At 43.2% G+C, this 21,060-nt stretch overlaps 1 protein-coding gene across 3 annotated transcripts in view; it reads right to left on the reverse strand.

Annotated features, from left to right (window-relative positions):
* Window positions 1–1,367: 1,367 nt before the first annotated feature.
* The window catches only part of SLC14A1 (solute carrier family 14 member 1 (Kidd blood group)), a 28,439-nt gene continuing 8,746 nt past the window's right edge, over window positions 1,368–21,060 (reverse strand). For all 3 annotated transcript variants that reach the window (XM_055233432.2, XM_063645409.1, XM_063645418.1), the window contains 6 exons: window positions 19,460–19,588; window positions 17,224–17,416; window positions 14,590–14,737; window positions 14,238–14,372; window positions 5,416–5,465; window positions 1,368–4,054 (listed from right to left, as the gene is read on the reverse strand). In XM_055233432.2, coding sequence (XP_055089407.1) covers window positions 3,881–4,054; window positions 5,416–5,465; window positions 14,238–14,372; window positions 14,590–14,737; window positions 17,224–17,416; window positions 19,460–19,588 — 829 coding nt within the window. In that variant the 3' untranslated portion in view covers window positions 1,368–3,880. The remainder of the gene's footprint in view (window positions 4,055–5,415; window positions 5,466–14,237; window positions 14,373–14,589; window positions 14,738–17,223; window positions 17,417–19,459; window positions 19,589–21,060) is intronic.

Below are 21,060 nucleotides of genomic sequence, written 5' to 3' on the forward strand. Positions count from 1 at the left end.
TTTTCCTCCTCCTGAGCCTCAGTGGTTGACTTGCTACCCCATCAGGTGGACCTAAGCTTGCTTTAGATATGTTCACACCTACCAGGTTAATATTAAATAAGGTTAGGTCAGTCCTGGGAGCAATTTTCTCTTTTAGGTGACTTTGCACATGTCTGGTCTGATTTACTGCATCTACTTTATAGTTTAATTAAGAGCTGTGAAAGCAGCTATACTTACATTTCATTCTTTAAAAGTCTATTATTTACTATATTCATTTATTAAGCCTTAAATTCCTTCTGGATCTGCATTGCTGATTGCTTTAGCCAGTGGCACTCTACAGCCTTGAAGCTATAAGCCCTCCTAATGGTCTGGAGGTTGTCAATGCAGATTAAAGAAGAAGATGAAACTAAAGAGTGAAGCCTTTTGGAAGGAACTAGTTACATAAGGAGAAAGGCTGAAAACAGTCCTGTGCATGAAATCTTATCTTATGTTTACTAACCACAGAAATATTCTTGCAAAACTGTTAATAAGAAGCCTCCTTAGAAATTCCTGGTTTCTTGTAAAACTTAGCTTTGATCTTGACATATTCCGTGCTAATCATGTATCATGGGTAACAGGCAAGTTGGCCCCTTTAGCTCCTAAAGGTATAGAGTGTCTTTAGCATAAGAGCCTCACAACCTAAAGTTTCTCCCCCAGATAAAAGAAGACATAGAATGCCCAGATCACTCTGGAGAATTTATTTGAATTTACCTTGAAACAATAGGTAGGAGAAGTTTTGTTATGACAGAGGGCATTGCAATAGGGAGACCCCACTATGGCTTCTTTAGTTTCCTTTTAGGGCTGCTTTGAAACTTATCATTCAAACTTGTTGAAGTAAATTTCTCTTCTTACCATATTTTCTTTCAAATCTGCCAACTGTGATGAAAGGGGATGGAAGAGAAGTGCTTCTGTGGAAAAGACAAGCATGGCTGTGGCTTCAGCCTCAGGGGATAACATTCTGACAAGTGGGTTGTCCTAGAGAGCTGACCCCTGAGGCATGCTGTGGCCCAGGGTCAGCCCTGATGGGGGTGCCCAGGGCCTGTCTGGGAATGCATAGAAGTGGCTCTCGGGATATTGATCTCAAAGTGTTAGGAGCATGTCCTGAACAACTGTCCTCAGTTATTCATTCTCATCCCGGAGTTGAAAGAACAATGGATAGTTGAGAGGATACCCAACGGGATGCGCCTGCAAATCTGAAATTGAAAAGGGTTTACTCAACTATACATCTGGTGCTATTACCAAGTGTAAGAAAGGAATAAGGATCCTAGCACATGCAACATAAGCAATACCTACTTATGCTTGTGATTGTTCATATACATGATGGCTATAAACGGCACATTATACAAAACTGAGCTGTGAGCATAATTTATTCATGTACTTGCATAGAAATTTGTTATACAGACATTAGGAAAAAGTATAAGTGCTCCCTGCAAATATTCAATTTTAGGATAATAGTAACAAAAATAGCTTGAGAAAATTAATATCATTTAAATTCGACAATGTACAATGTTCCTATTTACAGATTTGTGTGAGCACAAGAAGCTCCTGCACGGTAGATCCCTGTTCTGAAGATCGACTTGGGTCCATTTTAGAGGCCTCTGGTTCACTCAGCCACAGCCTAGATTCTTCACTGCTGATGACCTTTGGTTATGCTTGCTTTTTTTTTCCCCACAATTCCTTCTTTCACACATTCCCTAACAAGAAAGGGTTCAGTTCAAACACTGAAAATTGAGCTTCTCCACAGCAATGTCTGTAAACCTATGACAGTTGCAAATTCATAGCTCCAAAGGCTTTGGTCACTGGGTTTTAAAATTGGAACAATATATTTGCTTGCTTGGTTTCCTGAGAAAAGGAAGAAGTGAGCTTCTCCCTAAAATATTTGTAGATTTACTTCCCTATTTCTGTTTATTCATTCAGCAAAATGTATATTGTGCACTGAGCACTGCAAACTGGAAGTAGAAAAAATCTTCAGGATTCTGACGTTTCACTTTCCAACCTCCAAAATACTACACCATACACACTGAAGTGGAAGGTAAATGAAATGACTTCCTTTTAAAATTAATTAATTATTTTTTTTTGAGATAGGGTCTTGCTCGGTCACACAGGCTGGAGTGCAGTGACGTGATCATAGCTCACTGCAGCCTCGAACTTCTGTGCACAAGCGATCTTTCCACCTCAGCCTCCTGAGTAGCTGCTGCAGATGTGTGCTGCCACAGCTGGCTAATGTTACTATTTTTATTTTTTAAGAGATAGAGTCTTGCTATGTTGCCAAGCTGGTCTTGAACTCCTGGGCTCAAGAGATCCTTTTGCCTCCATCTCCCAAAGTGCTGGGATTACAGGTGTGAGCCAGTCCCTGAATGTGACTTCTGTTGCTGTCTTCAGCATGTTTGGTTACAGAGACTTTACGGAACTGATAATTTTTAAATTAAAGAGAGGAAAACAGGGAAATCCTTACCTGTATTTTTTTTTTTTTTTGAGAGACATGGTCTCACTCTGTCGCCCAGGTTGGAGTGCAGTGGCACGATCTTAACTCACTGCAGCCTCCGCCTCCTGGGCTCAAGCCATTTTCCCACCTCAGCCTCCCAAGTAGCTGAACTACAGGCACCCACCACCATGCCTGGCTAATTTTTGTATTTTTTGTAGAAATGGGGTTTCGCCATGCTGCCCAGGCTGGTCTTGAACTTCTGGGTTCAAGCAAACTACCTGCCTGGGCTCCCCAAAGTGCTGGGATTACAGGTGTGAGCCACCACCCTCAGCCCTTTATTTCTTTTTGATGGTTCAAATGCCATTGATTTTTGAGAGAGAATACTGTGAGTGTACAAAAAATAATGAGCTTTTTTAAATTAAGAAATTCAACAACTTATAAAAATAACATCCATAAGCAATCTGACCTTTGCCTTCAGTCTTTATAAGACATCCTCAAATGAATAAAAAATATGATTTTAAAGAGCCCTTTGGAGGTTGGTAACAATTCTATGCATTTATGGCATTTACAAAATCAATTTAGGGGTTAAAGTAAAAGTACCTAAGCTGAGTATTTCATAAATACAGTATGTAACTTTTCTTTAATATGTAAGAACAGGTTAAGCCAGGAACTTCTCCCATTTTATCTCATTTAAAACAGATCATTTTTCATGAGGAAAAATAATCTCTACCTAAAAAATCCTTTGTAATCTCTGAGAAAAGTTGCAATACAGAATAATTTTGATTGACAAAATTCCTTTCTCCCTCTTGCAGTCCTGTCAGTCTGAAAAACCCCAACATTGTCCCATGAGAGAATGTCACACACACAAGGGATAGGGTACAGGCCATTGTTTGCAGGAAGTGGGGACCGAGCTCAGCTGTCAGCTTGCACCTCTGTGATATAGACTCCGGCTGTAATGTGTAACTTGCATTGATTTAAAAAAAGCCAAGCTGCTTATCACAGAATTCTGGATTAACTTCGATTTTGTGACTGTGAATTCCATAAGGCTTAGTTGGTTTATGGGGTTTAATTTTTAATACTGTTAACATCATCGAGCCAGCTAAACACCAAGAATATCAATAAATACTAACAGTTTGTTTTCACTTCCTCCTTCTGTTGGAGCACTTTGACTTTATATACATTCCAGTCTTAGTGCCAAGGCCCCATTGGGGTTTCAAATTCCATACCAGAGCACATCACCTGGATGTGGCTCTCATATGCTCGATGATATTCCTGGAGTTGAAAGGAAAATACAAAATGAGCATAAGAACAGATCACAGATGCATTAGTATGAAAGTTGATACTGGTGAAAAACAGCGGTTTGCTGAGATCCTGGAAGTTAGCTGGAGCAGTCAGGCAGAAATGACTCGTGACCATGGCTGCAGATGGGGCTTGTTCTCACAAAGGGCTTTCCACCATTCTTTTCTTGGCTTGCAGGTAGAAGATGCGGTTTTCTTCAGGATAAGTAACTTTACTGAGGGGCATCTTGTAGATGTTGGAGTTTTTTGTGGTCATCGTGAGGAACAATAGCGTGGCTAAACAGAAGGGCCAGGTACAAGCTGGCAATCCAATCTGGGGAAGAAGAGAAAGCCACACACTCATTTCAGATCCCGTCTGACAGCTGAGCTGCACAAAGCATCCCCCTCTACTTGCATTCAGCCCAGGGGGATGAACCACTGGGGGCATTGCTCTGGATTCTGTGCATGCTTGTGGAGACTGAGTTTACAATCTCAGGGCATTGAGCCGTTGGAATGTTGACATCCATTCTTTAGGGCAGCCACTTATGTCTCTATCTTGTATGTCTTTCTCTGCCTGTCATATATTCAGACTTCCTGCACCAGATGTGCCAAGAGGACATTTGACAAACAGAGATGACACTTGCAAACTGCAAATGGCCCCTGACCACTCTTCATGTCCACAAGGCCTTCTCTGATTAGTGCAGCCCACAGTGACCTCTCTGACCTTGACTTCTGCCTGGTCTAGGTCTTAGACTTGACTTACTTTGTTTCTTTACATTCTGTCTCCCAAATAGACTCCAAGTTCCTTAAGGGTAGGTCCTCTTTGTGCTGCTCATGGAAACTCACACAATTCTGAGCATACACCATTGGTCAGCTCTGGCCCAATGCATGGACCTCCCTGCCGTGTGATGGAGTGTAGGGGTACCCTAACCTGACTGCACATCAGAATCATCTGGGGGAGTTAAAAAAAAAACACAGATGTTCAAGCATCATACAAGACCTACTCTATCAGAAATACCAAAGGACAGGGCCTAAGGCTCCATATTTTTCCGTCTTCCTAGCTGACTCTGGTGTGCAGCTTGCCCATTTGGGTCCAGGGACTGATGCCTGTGAACCTTCTTTGTTGACATGTGAAGGGCCCCATGTGCTCTGATGTACTCTCCATCATGCATGCGTGTAATGGGACTTTGGCTTTCTACCAGAAAGACACTGTGTCTCCTTAAGGACCCTCCCGGATAAAATCTCCATGCTGCTGCCAAAAGGGCCAGATACTGCCTTGACTCCTTAGCAGCCATGACCACATCAAAATGGACTGAGCTATCAGAAACCAGCCCTGCATCACCTGCAATGGAATATCTGGCTTTCTGTTTAAGTAAAAGATATCCTAAAGTCAACTTCTTATCACTCGGAGTTAGACTCTGAACTTGATAATATGTTATACAACCTAGGTTTCATTTTTTTTTTTTAAACCATGCAGTCTGATATTTGTAACATACTGGGTGATTGTAGTTTGGACTAAAGTTTGCTGTGATGCTGAAAGAAAGGCCAGGGAGCTCCAGCAGAAGGGAGAGCAGTGCTTCTCACGGTCATGGATCCTGCCACTGGATGCCAGCCCAGTGGACTTCAGGAGCATTTCCCATATAGTCGTAAGCTGGTCAATTACGCTAATGAAAAGTGAGACTAAAGCAAACTCACCTCAGCCATAAAGTTTGCCATGCTGATTCCAAGATAGGCCGTGAATAGGGCTACAGACAAAAAAAAAGGAGAGAGAGAACAATGCTTGGTAGATGCACTTTTAATCACAGGAAAGGCTGCCTTCCAATATAAATCACCTGGAATGCACAGTGCCCTGATTACAAGCATGATCCTAAAGTCAGCAGTCCTGGGTTCAAATCCTGGCTCCATCACTTAGGAGCTCCATGGGCTCTGTTTTAAGCCTCCATTTCCTCACCTGTACAATGGAAGTAAGAGGATTATCTTTTTCATGGTGTTGGTGTGAGGATGAAAGGAAAAAAATGCATGTGTTTAGCACACAGTAAGTGCTCAATAAAGGTAGTTTTTTTATGGTTACTATTTTGTTGTTATTGCTAATACTTAAGGGAAAGGCCTTCTATGGCAAATAAATTTCTCTGATGTTTTATCCAAGCATAGCTGAATTAAAATGAAACCTATGAATGTTTCTTGAGATAGCATCTAGGATTCTCATATTAATGAATTGAATTCACAGCTACAAAAAATCATAGCGCTTGCTTTGGCAGCCTGTGTACTAAAAACCAAAACAAAACCATGTTTACAAAATAAGAAGGAAAGAACTCAGAGAACAGCAGGAACTGAACACAAACTTGAGCTTCCTCCCCTTGGTAACATCTTCTCCAATACCATTAAAATCAATGAATAAACGTCTTTTTTTTTATTTTTTATTTATTTTTGGAGATGGAGTCTCAGTCGCCCAGGCTGGAGGGCAGTGGCATGATCTCTGCTCACTGCAAGCTCCGCCTCCTGGGTTCACGCCATTCTCCCGCCTCAGCCTCCCGAGTAGCTGGGACTACAGGCACCCATCACTACGCCCAGCTAATTTTTTTTTTGTTTGTATTTTTAGTAGAGACGGGGTTTCACCATGTTAACCAGGATGGTCTCGATCTCCTGACCTTGTGATCTGCCGTTTCGGCCTCCCAAAGTGCTGGGATTACAGGCATGAGCCACCGTGCCCAGCCAACGTCTTATGTTTTTATTTGCTTTGAGTGGCCAAAAAAATTGTAAAGTCGGTAATTCGAGTGTATGGGTGACTTTCAATGTAAAACAACAAAAGCACAGATCTCAGCCAGCTAATTATCTATTCCTCAGTTTTGGTTGAAGAGAAGGCTCGCAGAGTCTCAGGGAAGCCCTCAGGTTTCATGGGGACAGCCTGAAGAATGACCTTCATATAATGGCCACACAGCCACTTGGGCCACCAGAGCTCACCGTGAGACACACTCACCATCTCGTCTTCATGTCTGGTACATCAGCTATCTTGGTGTGCGGGGATGTGGCAGGACGTGGTGGGAGAGGCTCTGTGATCCTCATTTACTTTTCCATAGACTTCTGTCCTTTTACCAATATTTTGTCTTTTTATCCTGGTGTTTCTTATTCAATAGTATATCAAATTCTTTCATGTATGAATTGTCTCACACTAGTGGGAAGGGCTGGTCTTTGGAAACAGTACTGTTTCAAATCCCAGCTCTGCCATTTTATTTGTTGTATAACAAATCACTGTCTTGGAATCTAGTTTCATCATCTGTAAAAAGGCACCTTGAAGATCTGCCTTACTGGTAGGTGGAGAATCTCAAATGAGAGCTTATATTTCCATAAACACAGCTGTAAATACATCTCTTTCACCATGGGACTGAGCTACTGCTCTGAGCAGAAGGGTGCTCATGGCTTGGCTTAGAAGGGTTTCTCTCCTCAGTTACACCAATTTCATTCATTGTTAAAATTTAATCAATTAATTCAACAACTATTCATTGGCCCTCTGCCAAGCACTGGGGCCCTCTGTCCCTGATCTCTTGAGTGCCTCCTCTACCACAACACCACCCCTGAGCACATGAGGCCTTGTTGCTTTCTCTCTTTTAAAAATATCCATTACACTTCTAAGGCTCACTTTTGGCACGTTTACGTCTCATACTGTTATGTTGCTGTGAAGCGATCTCCAATTCAAAGTTGCTTTTCTCTCCATACTACTAGTGATGGATTATTTAATGGTAGGTAAGTCAATTAAGACTCGCCAAGTAGGACCGGGAAAGCCTTACAGTAGAGGGGCAATTCTGCACAGCATCATCAGTTTGTAGGCAATGACCCTGACAGCATTCTTGGTAGCTGAGGGAAGAAAAAGCCCTTGAGTACTGAAGGGGAAACTGGATTTCAGCTCCTCCTGGATAGTGTCCCTTCCAATGGACTGCCACAGGTGAGTCCCACTGTGCTAGCCCAACCATTGAGAAGAGATACACAATGTGTTTACACTCTCCACTGGTAAAACAACAACACTGAGATGTTCTCTGGCCATGCAGCTGCTCTGGCTTAGAGGCCAGAAAGACAGCAGTGCCAGGTTCTGTCAGAGTTTCCTGAGTCCACTTCCTGATAAAGCCATTGGGGACTAATAAAAAAGCAGCTCTGTAATAAATGTCTGTCACTTATTTACCTTGGCTGAGAGGGTTGGTCTTTTGTTTGGCAGTATCAGGGTGATGTGGACAAGCTGAAACTTGCTGTGGCATTTTACACGTGAGATTCGCTTTCCAAGGGGGGCCAGAGATCTGCCTCAAAAATCCATGAACGGAGATTTAAAAGTCTGATTGTACCCTGTGGGGGCCCAGTGGGCACTCTTACACACTGCTGGCAGCAGTGGAAACTGGTATGGCTCTTTTGGAGATGAAGTTGCCATCCACTGAAATTAAAATTGGCATTCCCTTTAACCCATCAATTTAGCTTCTTGAAAAGAAGGTGAATCTTTCTTACAGAAATGCTTGTACAAAGTACACAAGGACATTTGTACCAAAAATATTCATTTCAGGACTCTTTGTAATGATCTCAAACTAGAAGCAATCTGAACCTCCCCCAGCAAAAGGGCACTTATATAAAGTGTCTACACAGTCACCATCTCCATGGCCTTGAGCAATGGAGGTTCTACACCCTGTGGCATGGGACCCCTTTTTCCTTAGATGCACCAGGAAAAATGCAGCTCCAGCCTGGGCTTCCATCTCTGCCCAGAGACTCACCCAAACAGCTGATATCCCGAGGGAAACATGAGCTCCCAGGACAAGGAAAGGGGACATCCCAGGAGAGCAAATACCATAAAAGAAGGACAACAAACTGAACAACCTACAGTCGATAATTTTTTTCTTTTTTTGAGACAGACTCTCACTCTGTCACCCAGGCTGGAGTGCAGTGGCATGATGTCAGCTCACTGCAGCCTCTGCCTCCTGGGTTCAAGTGATTCTCCTGCCTCAGCCTCCTGAGTAGCTGGGACTACAGGTGCGTGCCACCACGCCCAGCTAATTTTTGTATTTTTAGTAGAGATGGGGTTACACTGTGTTAACCAGGATGGTCTCGATCTCTTGAACTTGTGATCCACCTGCCTTGGCCTCCCAAAGTGCTGGGATTACAGGTGTGAGTCACTGTGCCCAGCCAATAACATTTAATTAATGAACCAGAAATGAAGAGCTCAACAGATGATGTGATCAGCACAATGGACAGAGCCAAAGAATGACTGGGCCAATCAGCTGAACTGAAGGACCTCAGGAAAAGATAAAGAGATGGAAAATATTAAGAAAAAGTCAAGAGTTATGAAAAACTTAGCATAAAGTATTGTACTCAAATACTAGAAATCACAGAGGGAGAGGGGAAAAATTGAAAAGATTTGACAAAGTAAAAACTGATGATGTTCCCAGAATTAAAGGAAGATATGAGGGCTCATGTTGAGAGGACTTGAGTACCTAGTAGCATAGAAAAAAAAAGCTACATCTAGACAGATAATAGTGAAATAAAACCATATATATATATATCTAATATAATATGCAAAGAGAAAATTCAGAGAATCCAGGGAGAAAAATAAAATCAATTTTAACAAGAATTAGTTTCTTTTCAGACATCTTAATAGCAATTTTGATTATAAGAAGACAGTGGAGTAGTCTTTGAGGACAACCTTCAAAATATTGAGAAAAAAATGTTAAATCTTGAGTTTGGTAGCTAGCTCAACTAAAATTTAAATGAAGGTAAAATGAAGATATTCTCCAGCATACAAGGTCTCTTTGCAAACCCTCTTTGAAGAAAACAAAACTCTCTTTGCAAACCTTCTTTGAAAAAGTAATCCACCAGTAATCCCAGCACTTTGGGAGGCCAAGGCAGGTGGATCACTTGAGACTTGAGGTCAGGAGTTCGAGACCAGCCTGGCCAACATGGCAAAACCCTGTCTATACAAAAAATACAAAAAATTAGCTGGGCATGGTGGCACATATCTGTAATCCCAGCTACTTGGGAGTCTGAGGCATAGGAATCGCTTGAACCCAGGAGGTGGAGGCTGCAGTGAGCTGAGATTGTGCCACTGCACTCCAGCCTGGGGAACAGAGTGAGACTTTGTCTCAAAAAAAAAAAAAAAAAAGTACAGAAGGTTAATATGAACTAAGAGTGAATAAGCAAGTTAATAAAGTTTACAGTTGCCTAAATAAGCAAGTACCAAAAACAAAAACTTATACTTACAACAAATCCAAAATAAAAATTCTATACAGTATCAATGGTTTTAGTAGTCATTAGGGGTGGGCCTTCTCAGAGGAAGTAAAGGCAGGCTCGGGTATCAGTCATATTTGGGAAGAAGATACAGGTGTTGATAAACTTAAGAAATTGAGAGGAGAAAATAAACAAGCTTGATTCTTAATAAGTTATGCAAATCCACCAGAAAAACTTTTTTTCCAGACTTTTAAATAGCGCTTACCGAGTGCTAGACACTATTTGTTCTATGAGTTTCAGACACACATTAACTAATTTAATAATCAGAACAATTGTATGAATTAAATATGGTAACTTCCATTTTCTAAGATGGGGAAACTGAGGCACAGAAAGGTTAAGTAATTTGCTTACATTCATAAGCAAATACGCTAGTAAGTAGCAGAGCTACTGGAATTGAATCCAGGCTGTCTGGTACCAGAGTCTGAGCTCTTAACTAGCTCAGTCAACTGCCTCAAACATTACGCTACACCAGTTAAAAAAAAAAATCTATCCCGAGGAAGGTGAGTGTGCTAGGAAGAATAATGGTCTCCAAAGATGTCCACATCTTAAACCTCAGAACTTGAGAATATGTGACCTCACATGGCAAAAGGGAATTAGCAGCAGCTGTGATTAAGTTAAAGACCTTGAGATGGAGAGAATTTCCTAGACTATTGAATGGACCCAATGTAATCACAAGCATCCTTATAAGAAGGGGGCAAAAAAGCCCTCTCTAGGGAGTAAAATGGAGTATTTCCACTTTCTGTTTCATACATTTCTATACAGATTACATTTTTGTTTTGTTTTATACAATAAACCTGTGCTGCTTCTATAATTGAGAAAATATCAAAGATATTCCCACTTTGGGGAAACACATGTCAAGAGCTTTGGCTTCATTCTTCTCCATGGTCTGTCAAAACCTCATCACCAGCTGGGCACTGTGGCTCACGCCTGTAATCCCAGCACTTTGGGAGGCCAAGGCAGGCGGATCACGAGGTCAGGAGTTTAAGACCAGCCTGGCCAACATGGTGAAGCCCCACCTCTACTAAAAATACAAAAAAAAAAAAAATTTAGCTGGGCATGGTGGCCCATGCCTGTAATCCCAGCTACTCGGGAGGCTGAGGCAGGAGAATTGCTTGAACTAGGACCCCGGAGGCAGGGGTTGCAGTGAGCTGAGATCGTGCCACTGCATGCCAGCCTGGGCTACAGAGCAAGAGTCCATATCAAACAACAACAACAACAACATAAAACAAAAAACTCAGCACCCGCCAGGTGCGGTGGCTCATGCCTATAATCCCAGCACTTTGGGAGGCCAAGGTGGACAGATCATGAGGTCAGAAGATTGAGACCATCCTGGCCAAGATGGTGAAACCCCGTCTCTACTAAAAATACAAAAATTGGCTGCGTGTGATGGTACGTGCCTGCAAGCCCAGCTACTTGGGAGGCTGAAGCAGGAGAACCGCTTGAACCAGGTAGTTGGAGGTTGCAGTGAGCCAAGATCACGCCACTGCATTCCAGCCTGGTGACAGAGCAAGACTGTCAAAAAAAAAAAAAAAAACAAAAAAAAACAGAAAAACAAAAACCGCATCGCCATCTCCTGTGCTCAAAATGCCTTTTCCTTGATCTTGAAGGACATGCTCAGGCTGTCCCCATGCTGGCTTGCACCACCCTTTCCACCAAACAGAATTCCTCCTCTTATTTTCTAGCATTTATGGAAAAGCCCCCTTCTCCAGGAGGCACTTTGTGATAATTCTGAATGGAAATGGCCCCCTGGAGAATCCTGTACTATGGACTTCTTCTTCTCCCACAAAGATTGCATGGTCCTCTTGGGCTGCCTCCCTTGCCTGGCTTCTGCCCTCTACTGTAACACTCTGTGTGCAGGAACTGCATGGGACCTAAAGCTTCTAAACCTCTTGCTCTTCCTGGTACTGTCTTTTGTATCATGTGTGTTTAATACATATTCATGGCTACTGCCTCCAGAAAAATAAAGGTATGCATTCCAAATAAAGGTTTGAAACCCCTAACCAATCTCAGAATAAAGCTGAAAGGTTGTAAGATAAACATTCTAACCCAGCTGAACTCAGGTGGAAACCCCTAACCAATCTCAGAATAAAGCTGAAAGGTTGTAAGATAAACATTCTAACCCAGCTGAACTCAGGTGGAAACCCCTAACCAACCTCAGAATAAAGCTGAAAGGTTGTAGGATAAACATTCGAACCCAGCTGAACTCAGGTGGCTACAGCACCTGTCTGTAACCCTCTCCTTTATTCTAAGCTTGTGAACAAATATGGAGAAGGAGCACAACATTTCAACAGAACTGCTAGGTGAAATAGTTGAGTAATAGTAAAGAATTTGACAAAATGACATCTACATGGCTACATCACAGCAACCTGAGTTATGTTACCCTTGCTATAGCATCAAATCAAAATGGAATGGGTCCTTAGAAACGCTTGGTTCCATCCCATTTTCTGCCAGTGCAGAGATCTATTCTAAACCCTGCCTGATACGTGGCCCACTGCTTTCATAACTGTTTAGGTACCTTGGCTTGATTAATCTGGTGATAAACTGACTCTAGACATATATTTCCACTAGATTAGAAATAATTTCTCCACATTATCCCTCCTCCTTTTTGTTCCCAAGTGAATCTCATTCTCTCCACTCTAGAACGTTATCTTAAAGGCTTATACTTTGATTGAATTAGGGATGCCAGAGGCTATGGGTGAATGAGCCTCCACTCAAAATCCACCTGGGACATCTATTAGCTTTTCAGATCCAAATCACATGCAGTCTGTTTTCACCTAAGAGGTTGCGGTGAGGGCCTGAATGCTACAAAAGGGAAGCAGAGGAGTGCAGCGGGGTAACTCTGGAGGTGGATGGTAAGTGTGGGTTCCGGGGGTGGATTTACCCATCGCTGTCCAGATCCCTTAGCTGCAGCACATCCCTTAGCCTCTCTGGCCTCAGGACCCCAACAGTAAAGTAAGAAGGATGGAGTAGAAGTCTCAGGATGCCTTCTCGCTCTGACAGGCTGAGTCTGGCTAGAACACTGGGAGTCAGAAAGGATTAATACAGCAGTTCTTGAAATGTGATCCCGAGAGCAACAGCATCAGCACCTCCTGAGAACTTGTTAGAAGTGGAACTTCTGCCAGCGTGGTGGCTTATGTCTGTAATCCCAGCACTTTGGGAGGTGGAGGCGGGAGGATTGCTTGAGTCCAGGAATTCAAGATAAGCCTGGGCAACATAGGGAGACCCCGTCTCTATAAAAAATTAACCAGGCATGGTGGCACGCCTGTGGTCCTAGCTACTTTACTTGGGAGGCTGAGGTTGCAGGATCGCTTGAGCCCAGGAGGTTGAGGCTGCAGTGAGCTGTGTTCACACCACCGCACTCCAGCCTGGGCAACAGAATGAGACCCTTTTTCTTTTTCTTTTTTTGTTTGAGATGAAGTCTTGCTCCGTTGCCCAGGCTGAAGTGCAGTGGCATGATCTTGGCTCAGAATGAGACTGTTTTTCAGAAAAATAAAATAAAAAAAAATTCTTCCCCTTACCTCTAACACTGAATCAGACTGAGGAGGGGGCCCAGTGATTTGTGTTTTAACAAGTCTTTCAGGTGATTCTGATACATTCTCAAGTTTTAGAACGGCTGGGTTACTGTGATGCTCACTCAAAGGGGTAAATGTAATCAACCCTGATTCACCAGGGGACATTGCTCTGTATTTAGCCGGAGTTATTTCCCTTTAGTTTCTTGGGTCAAACAACTAGTTTGAAGAACGCAGGACAAGTCAGTTGAAAGCAAAAGGAGTGTCAGCTGTGGTCCCTGCCATCCCCAGTGGGAGGCATGGCAGATCCTCACAGCCAGGAGCAGTGAGTGCCACCACGCTGGGAGCTTATTGGTGGCCAAGGCCAAGTGTCAGTGCAAGCTGGAGAGCCCGTGAGCACAGGGGGAGCTTTGAGAAGGCATGTGTGGCATGCACCAGGGAAGGGCTGGTGTATCTCTGGGGATAAAGCTGAAGAATAACTGGGATTTTTTTTTCTATCCTCCCAAACATCCATATTTTAGGATGTTAATATGACTCAATAGGCTCCTGCCTTCACAATCATCAGAGAGGTAGGCAGAGGTGATTTTAATGCTCTCAGAGAGGGGATGTCACTTGTCCTGTTCGCACACTTAGCGAGTGGGCTCAAGCCAGAACCCTGGCCCTGATTTTTCACTCAGTCTGTTTTTACTGCTTATCCTTGATTGAGATCCTATAGTCACGAGCAGCCCTACCCCAGGGGCGTGGGAGACTCACCGCAGCCAAGAGCCAGGAGGTGGGTTTGCCAGGTGAGCGCCATGAACATTCCTCCCATTGCAATGCAGGCCAGAGAGCTGTTGAAACCCCAGAGTCCAAAGTAGATGTCCTCAAATGGGGCTGAAAGACTGAGTCCTGTTAAGACAGGAGGGGTCAGAACTTGGGACTAAAGGCAGGATGTTCTGGAAGGAAACTGAGGGTGGGATTGAAAGTTAGCAGGAAGCATCCCGGGAACTCCCATTGGTCCCTAGGAAGCCAAGATCTCAAGAAAGATCTGGAGCACAGAAGATGCCTGATGCAATGCATGGGATGGAGGAGGTGCTCAATATTTGGTAAGGGCTTTTGTGCTCACCCGCTGCTATGCCCAGCAATGATCCAATGGCAGCATGCAGGCACATGAGTGGGGAGGAGAGTAGGATGGCTCCCAGGAAAATGCCCCCTGTCCATGGATTATCACAGCCATAGATCTGACCAACTCCCACTGGTATAGACTTCAACAACTGCAAAAGAAATTTTTAAAAAATGAGGCCACCAAAACAACTGAACAGAAACCCACAGGACACCCACAAACTCCTACAATGTAATTTTAGACTGGACATACCTTATCTCTTTCAAGAACAGTGTTACTACCTTTTAAAATTCTCTTTGATTACAGAAAAATCCCACTCATTCTTCAGCTTTATCCCCAGAGATACACCAGCCCTTCCCTGGTGCATGCCACACATGCCTTCTCAAAGCTCCCCCTGTGCTCTCCAGCTTGCACTGACACTTGGCCTTAGTCACTGTTAAGCTCCCAGCATGGTGCCACTCACTGCTCCTGGCTATGAAGATCTGCCTTGCCTCCCACTGGGGATGGCAGGGACCACAGCTGACACTTCTTTTGCTTTCAAATGTCCATCAGTGTTGAGGGTGATTTAATCTATCCATGCATCCCTATGTTCAATAGAGATTATTATCACCATGCAATTTGGATGCTTACACTAAAGCCAGAGACCTAAAGCCAGGTTATCTTGTCCACAATTTAGAAGCAATTATTAGCAAGTTTGTGAATTTACTTTTCTGTTGTTAAGTGGAACATGTATTCATTTAAACAAAGATATCTTTAGCTTATTCTAGTTATGAACAATTGTCAAGCAGGTCTCAAAACAAAAATACATGGAAATGTCACAATTCTACTTTCTGGCTGAGGCCTGAATTTAGTTATTCTGTTCACAGAATTGCAGTTCTCAGGAGTGAACAAGGTTTGACTGAACCTAACAAGTGATCATTCTTTACAGCTGAACTTCTGGTAGGGCTAGGATAGGCATAATTAGCCATGGCATGTCCCTTTTGAGCAAGGCCATCTACTGAAAGATGTTTTCCCCAGCTCCCATCTTGCCCTCTCCACCATTGCCAGGTCGTGTATGTACCAAAGACCTTCTGGAGGCAGTGACTCTGCCAGAGGAAGCCCCAGCTTTGGCACAAGGGAAAGTGTCTTCTCCCCTCTTATATTAGGCTGAGTCTAACATTGGCTAAGGGCACCAGACCATAGTGTGAGTTTGACTCTACCCTAAGATGGACTCTAAATTCTTCCAGCCCATGCTAGGTCTTCATGTCTAAACATTTTGCTATTGCTAGACTAGGGAACTTGCAAGGATGGCATATGCTTTTCTGTTTTTTTTTTTTTTTTTTTTTTTTTTTTTTTTTTTTTTTTGGACTTCAGAACTCTTTCTCAGGTAGCCATAGGGTGAGAAGGACAAGGCTTCCCCTGCTCCAGATCAGCACTGTGTAGGATAACTTTCCAAGATGATGGAATAGTCTGTATCTGTGCTGTCTAATACAGTGGGTCCTAGCCACGTGTGGCTATCAAGCACCTGAGATGTGGCTAAAGAGGTTGAGGAACTCAATTTTTAACTAATCTACGTCTAAATTTATATAGCCACATGGGGCTAGAGGCTCCTGTGTTAGTGCAGTTCTAGATAGATTAATGCTTTTTTATACTGTTATTTTTCATGGCTAGTTCTAATGAATCTTTGATTTTTCTTTCTGAATTGTTTCCAGGTGCTCCCTTTAATTTTCTGGCAAGAAGTTAAGGAGAAGGTGACTTGAGCTCCTCATGTGTTTTGATCACTCAACAAAGAAGACGGAAAAGGGCGTTTCATAACCTGACAGTGGGAGAGCACATTGAAAAGGTAAGGTTTCTTGGTTTTCTTCTAATTTCAGGTGTTCTCTTGTTCTTGATAATCCAGAAAACTTAAACATATTTATTACACACCAACAGGAAGAGCTGGAATTTGATTTGGGTTAACCAGGTTTTAAAAAATACGGGATCTCTTTATGACCATCTTTAAAGAGATACATAGGATTCATCCCTTGATACAGCAGTTCTCAAACTCTGGCCCACATCACAATTTGGGGAGTTTGTTAAAACAGGTTCCAGGCCCCACCCATAGAGATTATGATTTAGAGGGTCTGAGATGAAGCCTGTTTGGGTATTTAAAACTCCCCAGGTGATTCTGATGCCTACCAAAGCTTGGGAACCCTAAATTATTGTCAATGTTCTATAAGCTATGCCATAAGAAAAAGCAGAATAGAGAGGTTCTGTCATAAGCTCTAAGAGTAAGCATCCAGTTTTTTGATTGGAGGGAGTAGACTGTGGAAGATTTAAAACCAGGCTGGAGGCCACATGCCTTAAGGGCTGGCTCCCATCACCCCACCCCCAAGCTTACGATAGAGTGACTCCCAGTGGAACTGTACTCTGGGGTTAGCACTGTAGGTGTTTAGGGGTAAAGGCAGAAAGATTAGCTTGACTAAATAGTAATTTTAAAAAATCCCTTAGACCCTAATGCTCTGGAGTAGAACAAACACTTTAAATGGCAAGATGAAGGCAGAAAGGCCACCATAGTCCTGAGCATCTAGGAGACTCTGACACCCATGGACAATTGACCAGGAGGCCATTGTGTATCTTGCAGAGCCAGGGGCGATGTGAGAAGTCAGTGTCTCTTACCTCCAGGGCACTGAGGTCAGACCAGGAGATATTTGGAGCTGTAGTTACAGGTGTGACCAATTTGCGTGGAAAGAACGGATTGTAATGTCCTGTGGCTGAAAGGTACATTGACAACGCCATGTTGAAAGGGAGGGTGAAGACAGGGAGGTCCCATTTGCTGAGCATGGAATTCAATGCGCTTGAGAAAATTGGGCTAAAAAAAGAGCAGAAGAATGTGCATGTGACAAACCAGGCTGACACACGGAATCGCTATACTCTGGAGGGGCCTTGTTTCACCTGCCAACAGGCCCCTTACGTGTTGTGTTGGTGAATTTGCCACAGAAAGAAAACTTGGGATAAATCCTATTATAGAGGCAGTAAATATTACGTAAAGTAAAAAATCAACTCTCAGCTTACTTGGCTTTTGAAAAATTCTACTCTGGGGTTGCTCAGAGTGAGCTATATATTGAGATTTAAAAAATGTTTTTGAAGTACTTATGACATACAAAATAAAATATTGTCTACATAGTGAAAGTCCCCTTTGTCCCTCCACTTGCTCTTATGTCCCTCCCTCCCCACTAGAGGCAACCCTGATTCTGATTTTGCATATATCATTTCTTTAATAGACCTATTTTTGGAAAAGAGAAACAATCGTTCAAGGATGCAGGTAGTGTGAGCTGGAGGAAAACGATCTCACAGTTGGTGGGGCAGAGTGTGCGTCCTTGAGCTGTTGATAAATTGCATGACCTAGGCAAGGTGCATCTCCTTAGTCTCCGAGCCTGTAAACTGGGGGGCTGGGCTGCATGGTCCCAATATCCCTCATAGGCTCTCACTTGTTGGCCCAATCAAAGAGCCATCACTTAAAAGACCAGAACTCCCATTTTCCTGGATTGTGGAAGGGAGTGTGGTGAGCACTTACAGGCGAGGCCTCCTTCCCATGAACGTATTCTTCAGAGCAGGTCCCAAATTACCTCCTAAAGAGTTTGGCTCTATAGGTCGGTCCTCGTCCACACACCCGTGGGTGCAGCAAGGGTGGGTGGCCCTTCTGCAGACACTGCCCACAGCAGGCTGTGCTTCTTATTTATGTGCGTATTAGTATTTTATATTTAACTACAATATAGAAAGAAGGAAATCTTTGTTTCCAGAAAAAGGATTTAAGACATTGTCAACATAAAAACTAGTTTGAAGGATTCAGGTTTGAAAAAGAATTCAGCCAAAAAATTTTTTTCTAAGAGAGACCTGGGGGGCAGGTGGGTAAGGGGAATTCACGTAGGCACAGTGGTTCTCCCAGCATCATCTGGGAATGTGTTAGAAATACAAATTCTCAGGCCCCACCCCAGATAGACTGCATCAGAAACCCTGGAGCCAGGGAGCAGGTGCCTGTGGTGTAACAAGCCCTGCAGGTGATTCTCATATTGTTCAAGTTTGAGAGGCAATGATGGAGGAAGTGGGTCTCAACTTTGGCTATACTTTAGAGTCACCTGGGAAGCTTTAGGAACTCCCAATGCCCAGGCGCTACTGCAGACCAATGACAGTAGAGTCTTGGGAGGGAGGAGTCAGGTGTATGGGGGGCCACGTGCATCAGTGTGTTTCTACCAAAAAGACACCTGCATTCGTATGTTCATTGCAGCACTGTTTCCCCTCCCCATGGAAGTGTCAATGTGCAGCCACCTCTGGTTGGGGGGGTGTTAGTGGATATGTAGCCAGATCAGACAAAAGGCCAAATAGCTGGTTGTAAGGAAATACACATCTTTTAAAATGGTTGTTTCTGTTTCCAATAGACAGAATCTACTGGAATCCAATTTTAAATTTACCATTTTAACTGTTTGTCTTCCTCCTGCTCCTCTTCCTCCTTCTCCTTGCCCTCCTGCTACTCCTCCTCCCTTCCATCCTTCTCCTCCTTCTCCTCCTCCTCCTCCTCACTTAGCCCAAGCAAGGAGGTTTGGGGAACTGGAGTGCAGTGACGCAATCATAGCTCACTGCAGCCCCTAACTCCTGGGCTCAAGTGATCCTTCCCCCTCAGCCTTCTGAATAGTTTGGACTACAAACAAGAACCACTGCACCCAGCTAACCATTTTTAAGTGTGCAGCTCAATGACATTAAGGACAATCACATTGTTGTACAACCATCACCACTATACATTCACAGAACATTTTTCATCTTGCAAAAAACTGAAACTCTGCCGTATAACAACTCCCATTCCCTCCTTCTGCCATGTTTTTTCAAAAAGGCATTTTGAAAACCAATTGTAACTTACCAAGTCATGGACATAGCACATACAGGGAGTAACAGCCACCAGAAATAGTCTCCCTTGTCCGAAAAGACAGCCATGAGTATTCCCACCAAGGTGGCATTGTAGCCATAGAGCCCAGATGCTATTAATGACCTGTGGGGCAAGAGACACAGCACAGACATTTCCTGGGTGGTTGCACTTGCACATAAATAACACTAATAACTTCCAGATCATATTCATATAAAAATGAGATTGTATTTGGAAATGTATTTCAAAGTCTAAGCATCGTATGAAAACTAATAAAGACATGAAGTGAAATATACATAGATAAAAATATTAATGTGCATTTAGATCAGCGGTCCCCAACCTTTTTGGCCCCAGGGACAGGTTTCATGGAAGACAATTTTCCATGGATGGGGAATGGGGGATGATTTTGGGATGAAACTGTTCCACCTCAGATTATCAGGCATTAGATTCTCATAAGGAGCGGGCAACCTAGATCCCTCATATGCGCAGTTCATAATGGGGTTCGCACTCTTATGAGAAGCTAATGCTGCTGCTGATCTGACAGGAGGCAGAGCTCAGGTGGAAATGCTCACTAGCCCACCACTCACCTCCTGCCGTGCGGCCCAGTTCCCAACAGGCCGCAGACTGATACCTGCCTCCAGTGCAGGGGTTGGGGACCCCTGATAGAGAATGACTCCCTCTACAGGCGTCAAGGCTAAAGACTGGTCTACAGCGGCTGAGAGGAAAGGGGAGTTTAGCAAGGCAATCTGCCGTGTTTTCTTTTAGCCTTTCCTTTGGAAAGTTATTCTTTTAAATCAAGAGCCTCTGACTTGAATAGTGCTTTTAGCATATGAAACTGTTGCTTAAGTTTGATTTCTTGGTGAGAGATATAAGATTCCTGAAATGTAAATTCACTCTCATAGTGTCTTTGATCTTATCAACATTAATCTTCCAGGTTAGTATACATTTTTGTGTCCTGATGCTTCTATTTTGTTGTCTCCAAACACACATTTCAAAGTTATCGCAAAGAAGAACGATTGCTTTTCTCTTACTTGGAGAAGTACCCGATTTAATTATGTGCATGTTGAGCACCCAATTCTTCCTGAGGTTACTTTTTGCTTAGTATTCAATCTCATTTCTTCCCCATCTTCTCCTTCTTTAGATTGAGGGGGTACATGTGCAGGTTTGTTACATAGATATATTGCATGATGCTGACTGAGGTTTGGGCTTCTATTGAACTCGTCACCCAAATAGTGAACAAAGTACCTGATAGGTAGGTTTTCAACACTTGTTTCCCTTCCTCTCCTCTTTAGGAGTCCCATTTGTCTACTATTTCCATGTCCGTGTTTACCCAGTGTTTAGCTCCTGATTGTAAGTGAAAACGTGCGGTATTTGATTTTCTGTTACTACGTTAATTCACTTAGGATATTGGTCTCTAGATGCATCCATGTTGCTGCAAAGGACATGATCTCAATCATTTTTATGGCTATGTAGTAGTTCATGTCGTATATGCACCACATATTCTTTATATAATCCACCATTGATGGGCACCTATATTGATTGACCTGACAAGCCAGGACCCCCACAGCTCTGAGAGTTGGCAACGTCTGGCACCGCGA

The sequence above is a fragment of the Symphalangus syndactylus genome, chromosome 1 (genome assembly GCF_028878055.3).
Source record: "Symphalangus syndactylus isolate Jambi chromosome 1, NHGRI_mSymSyn1-v2.1_pri, whole genome shotgun sequence".
NCBI classification, from domain to species: Eukaryota; Metazoa; Chordata; class Mammalia; order Primates; family Hylobatidae; genus Symphalangus; species Symphalangus syndactylus.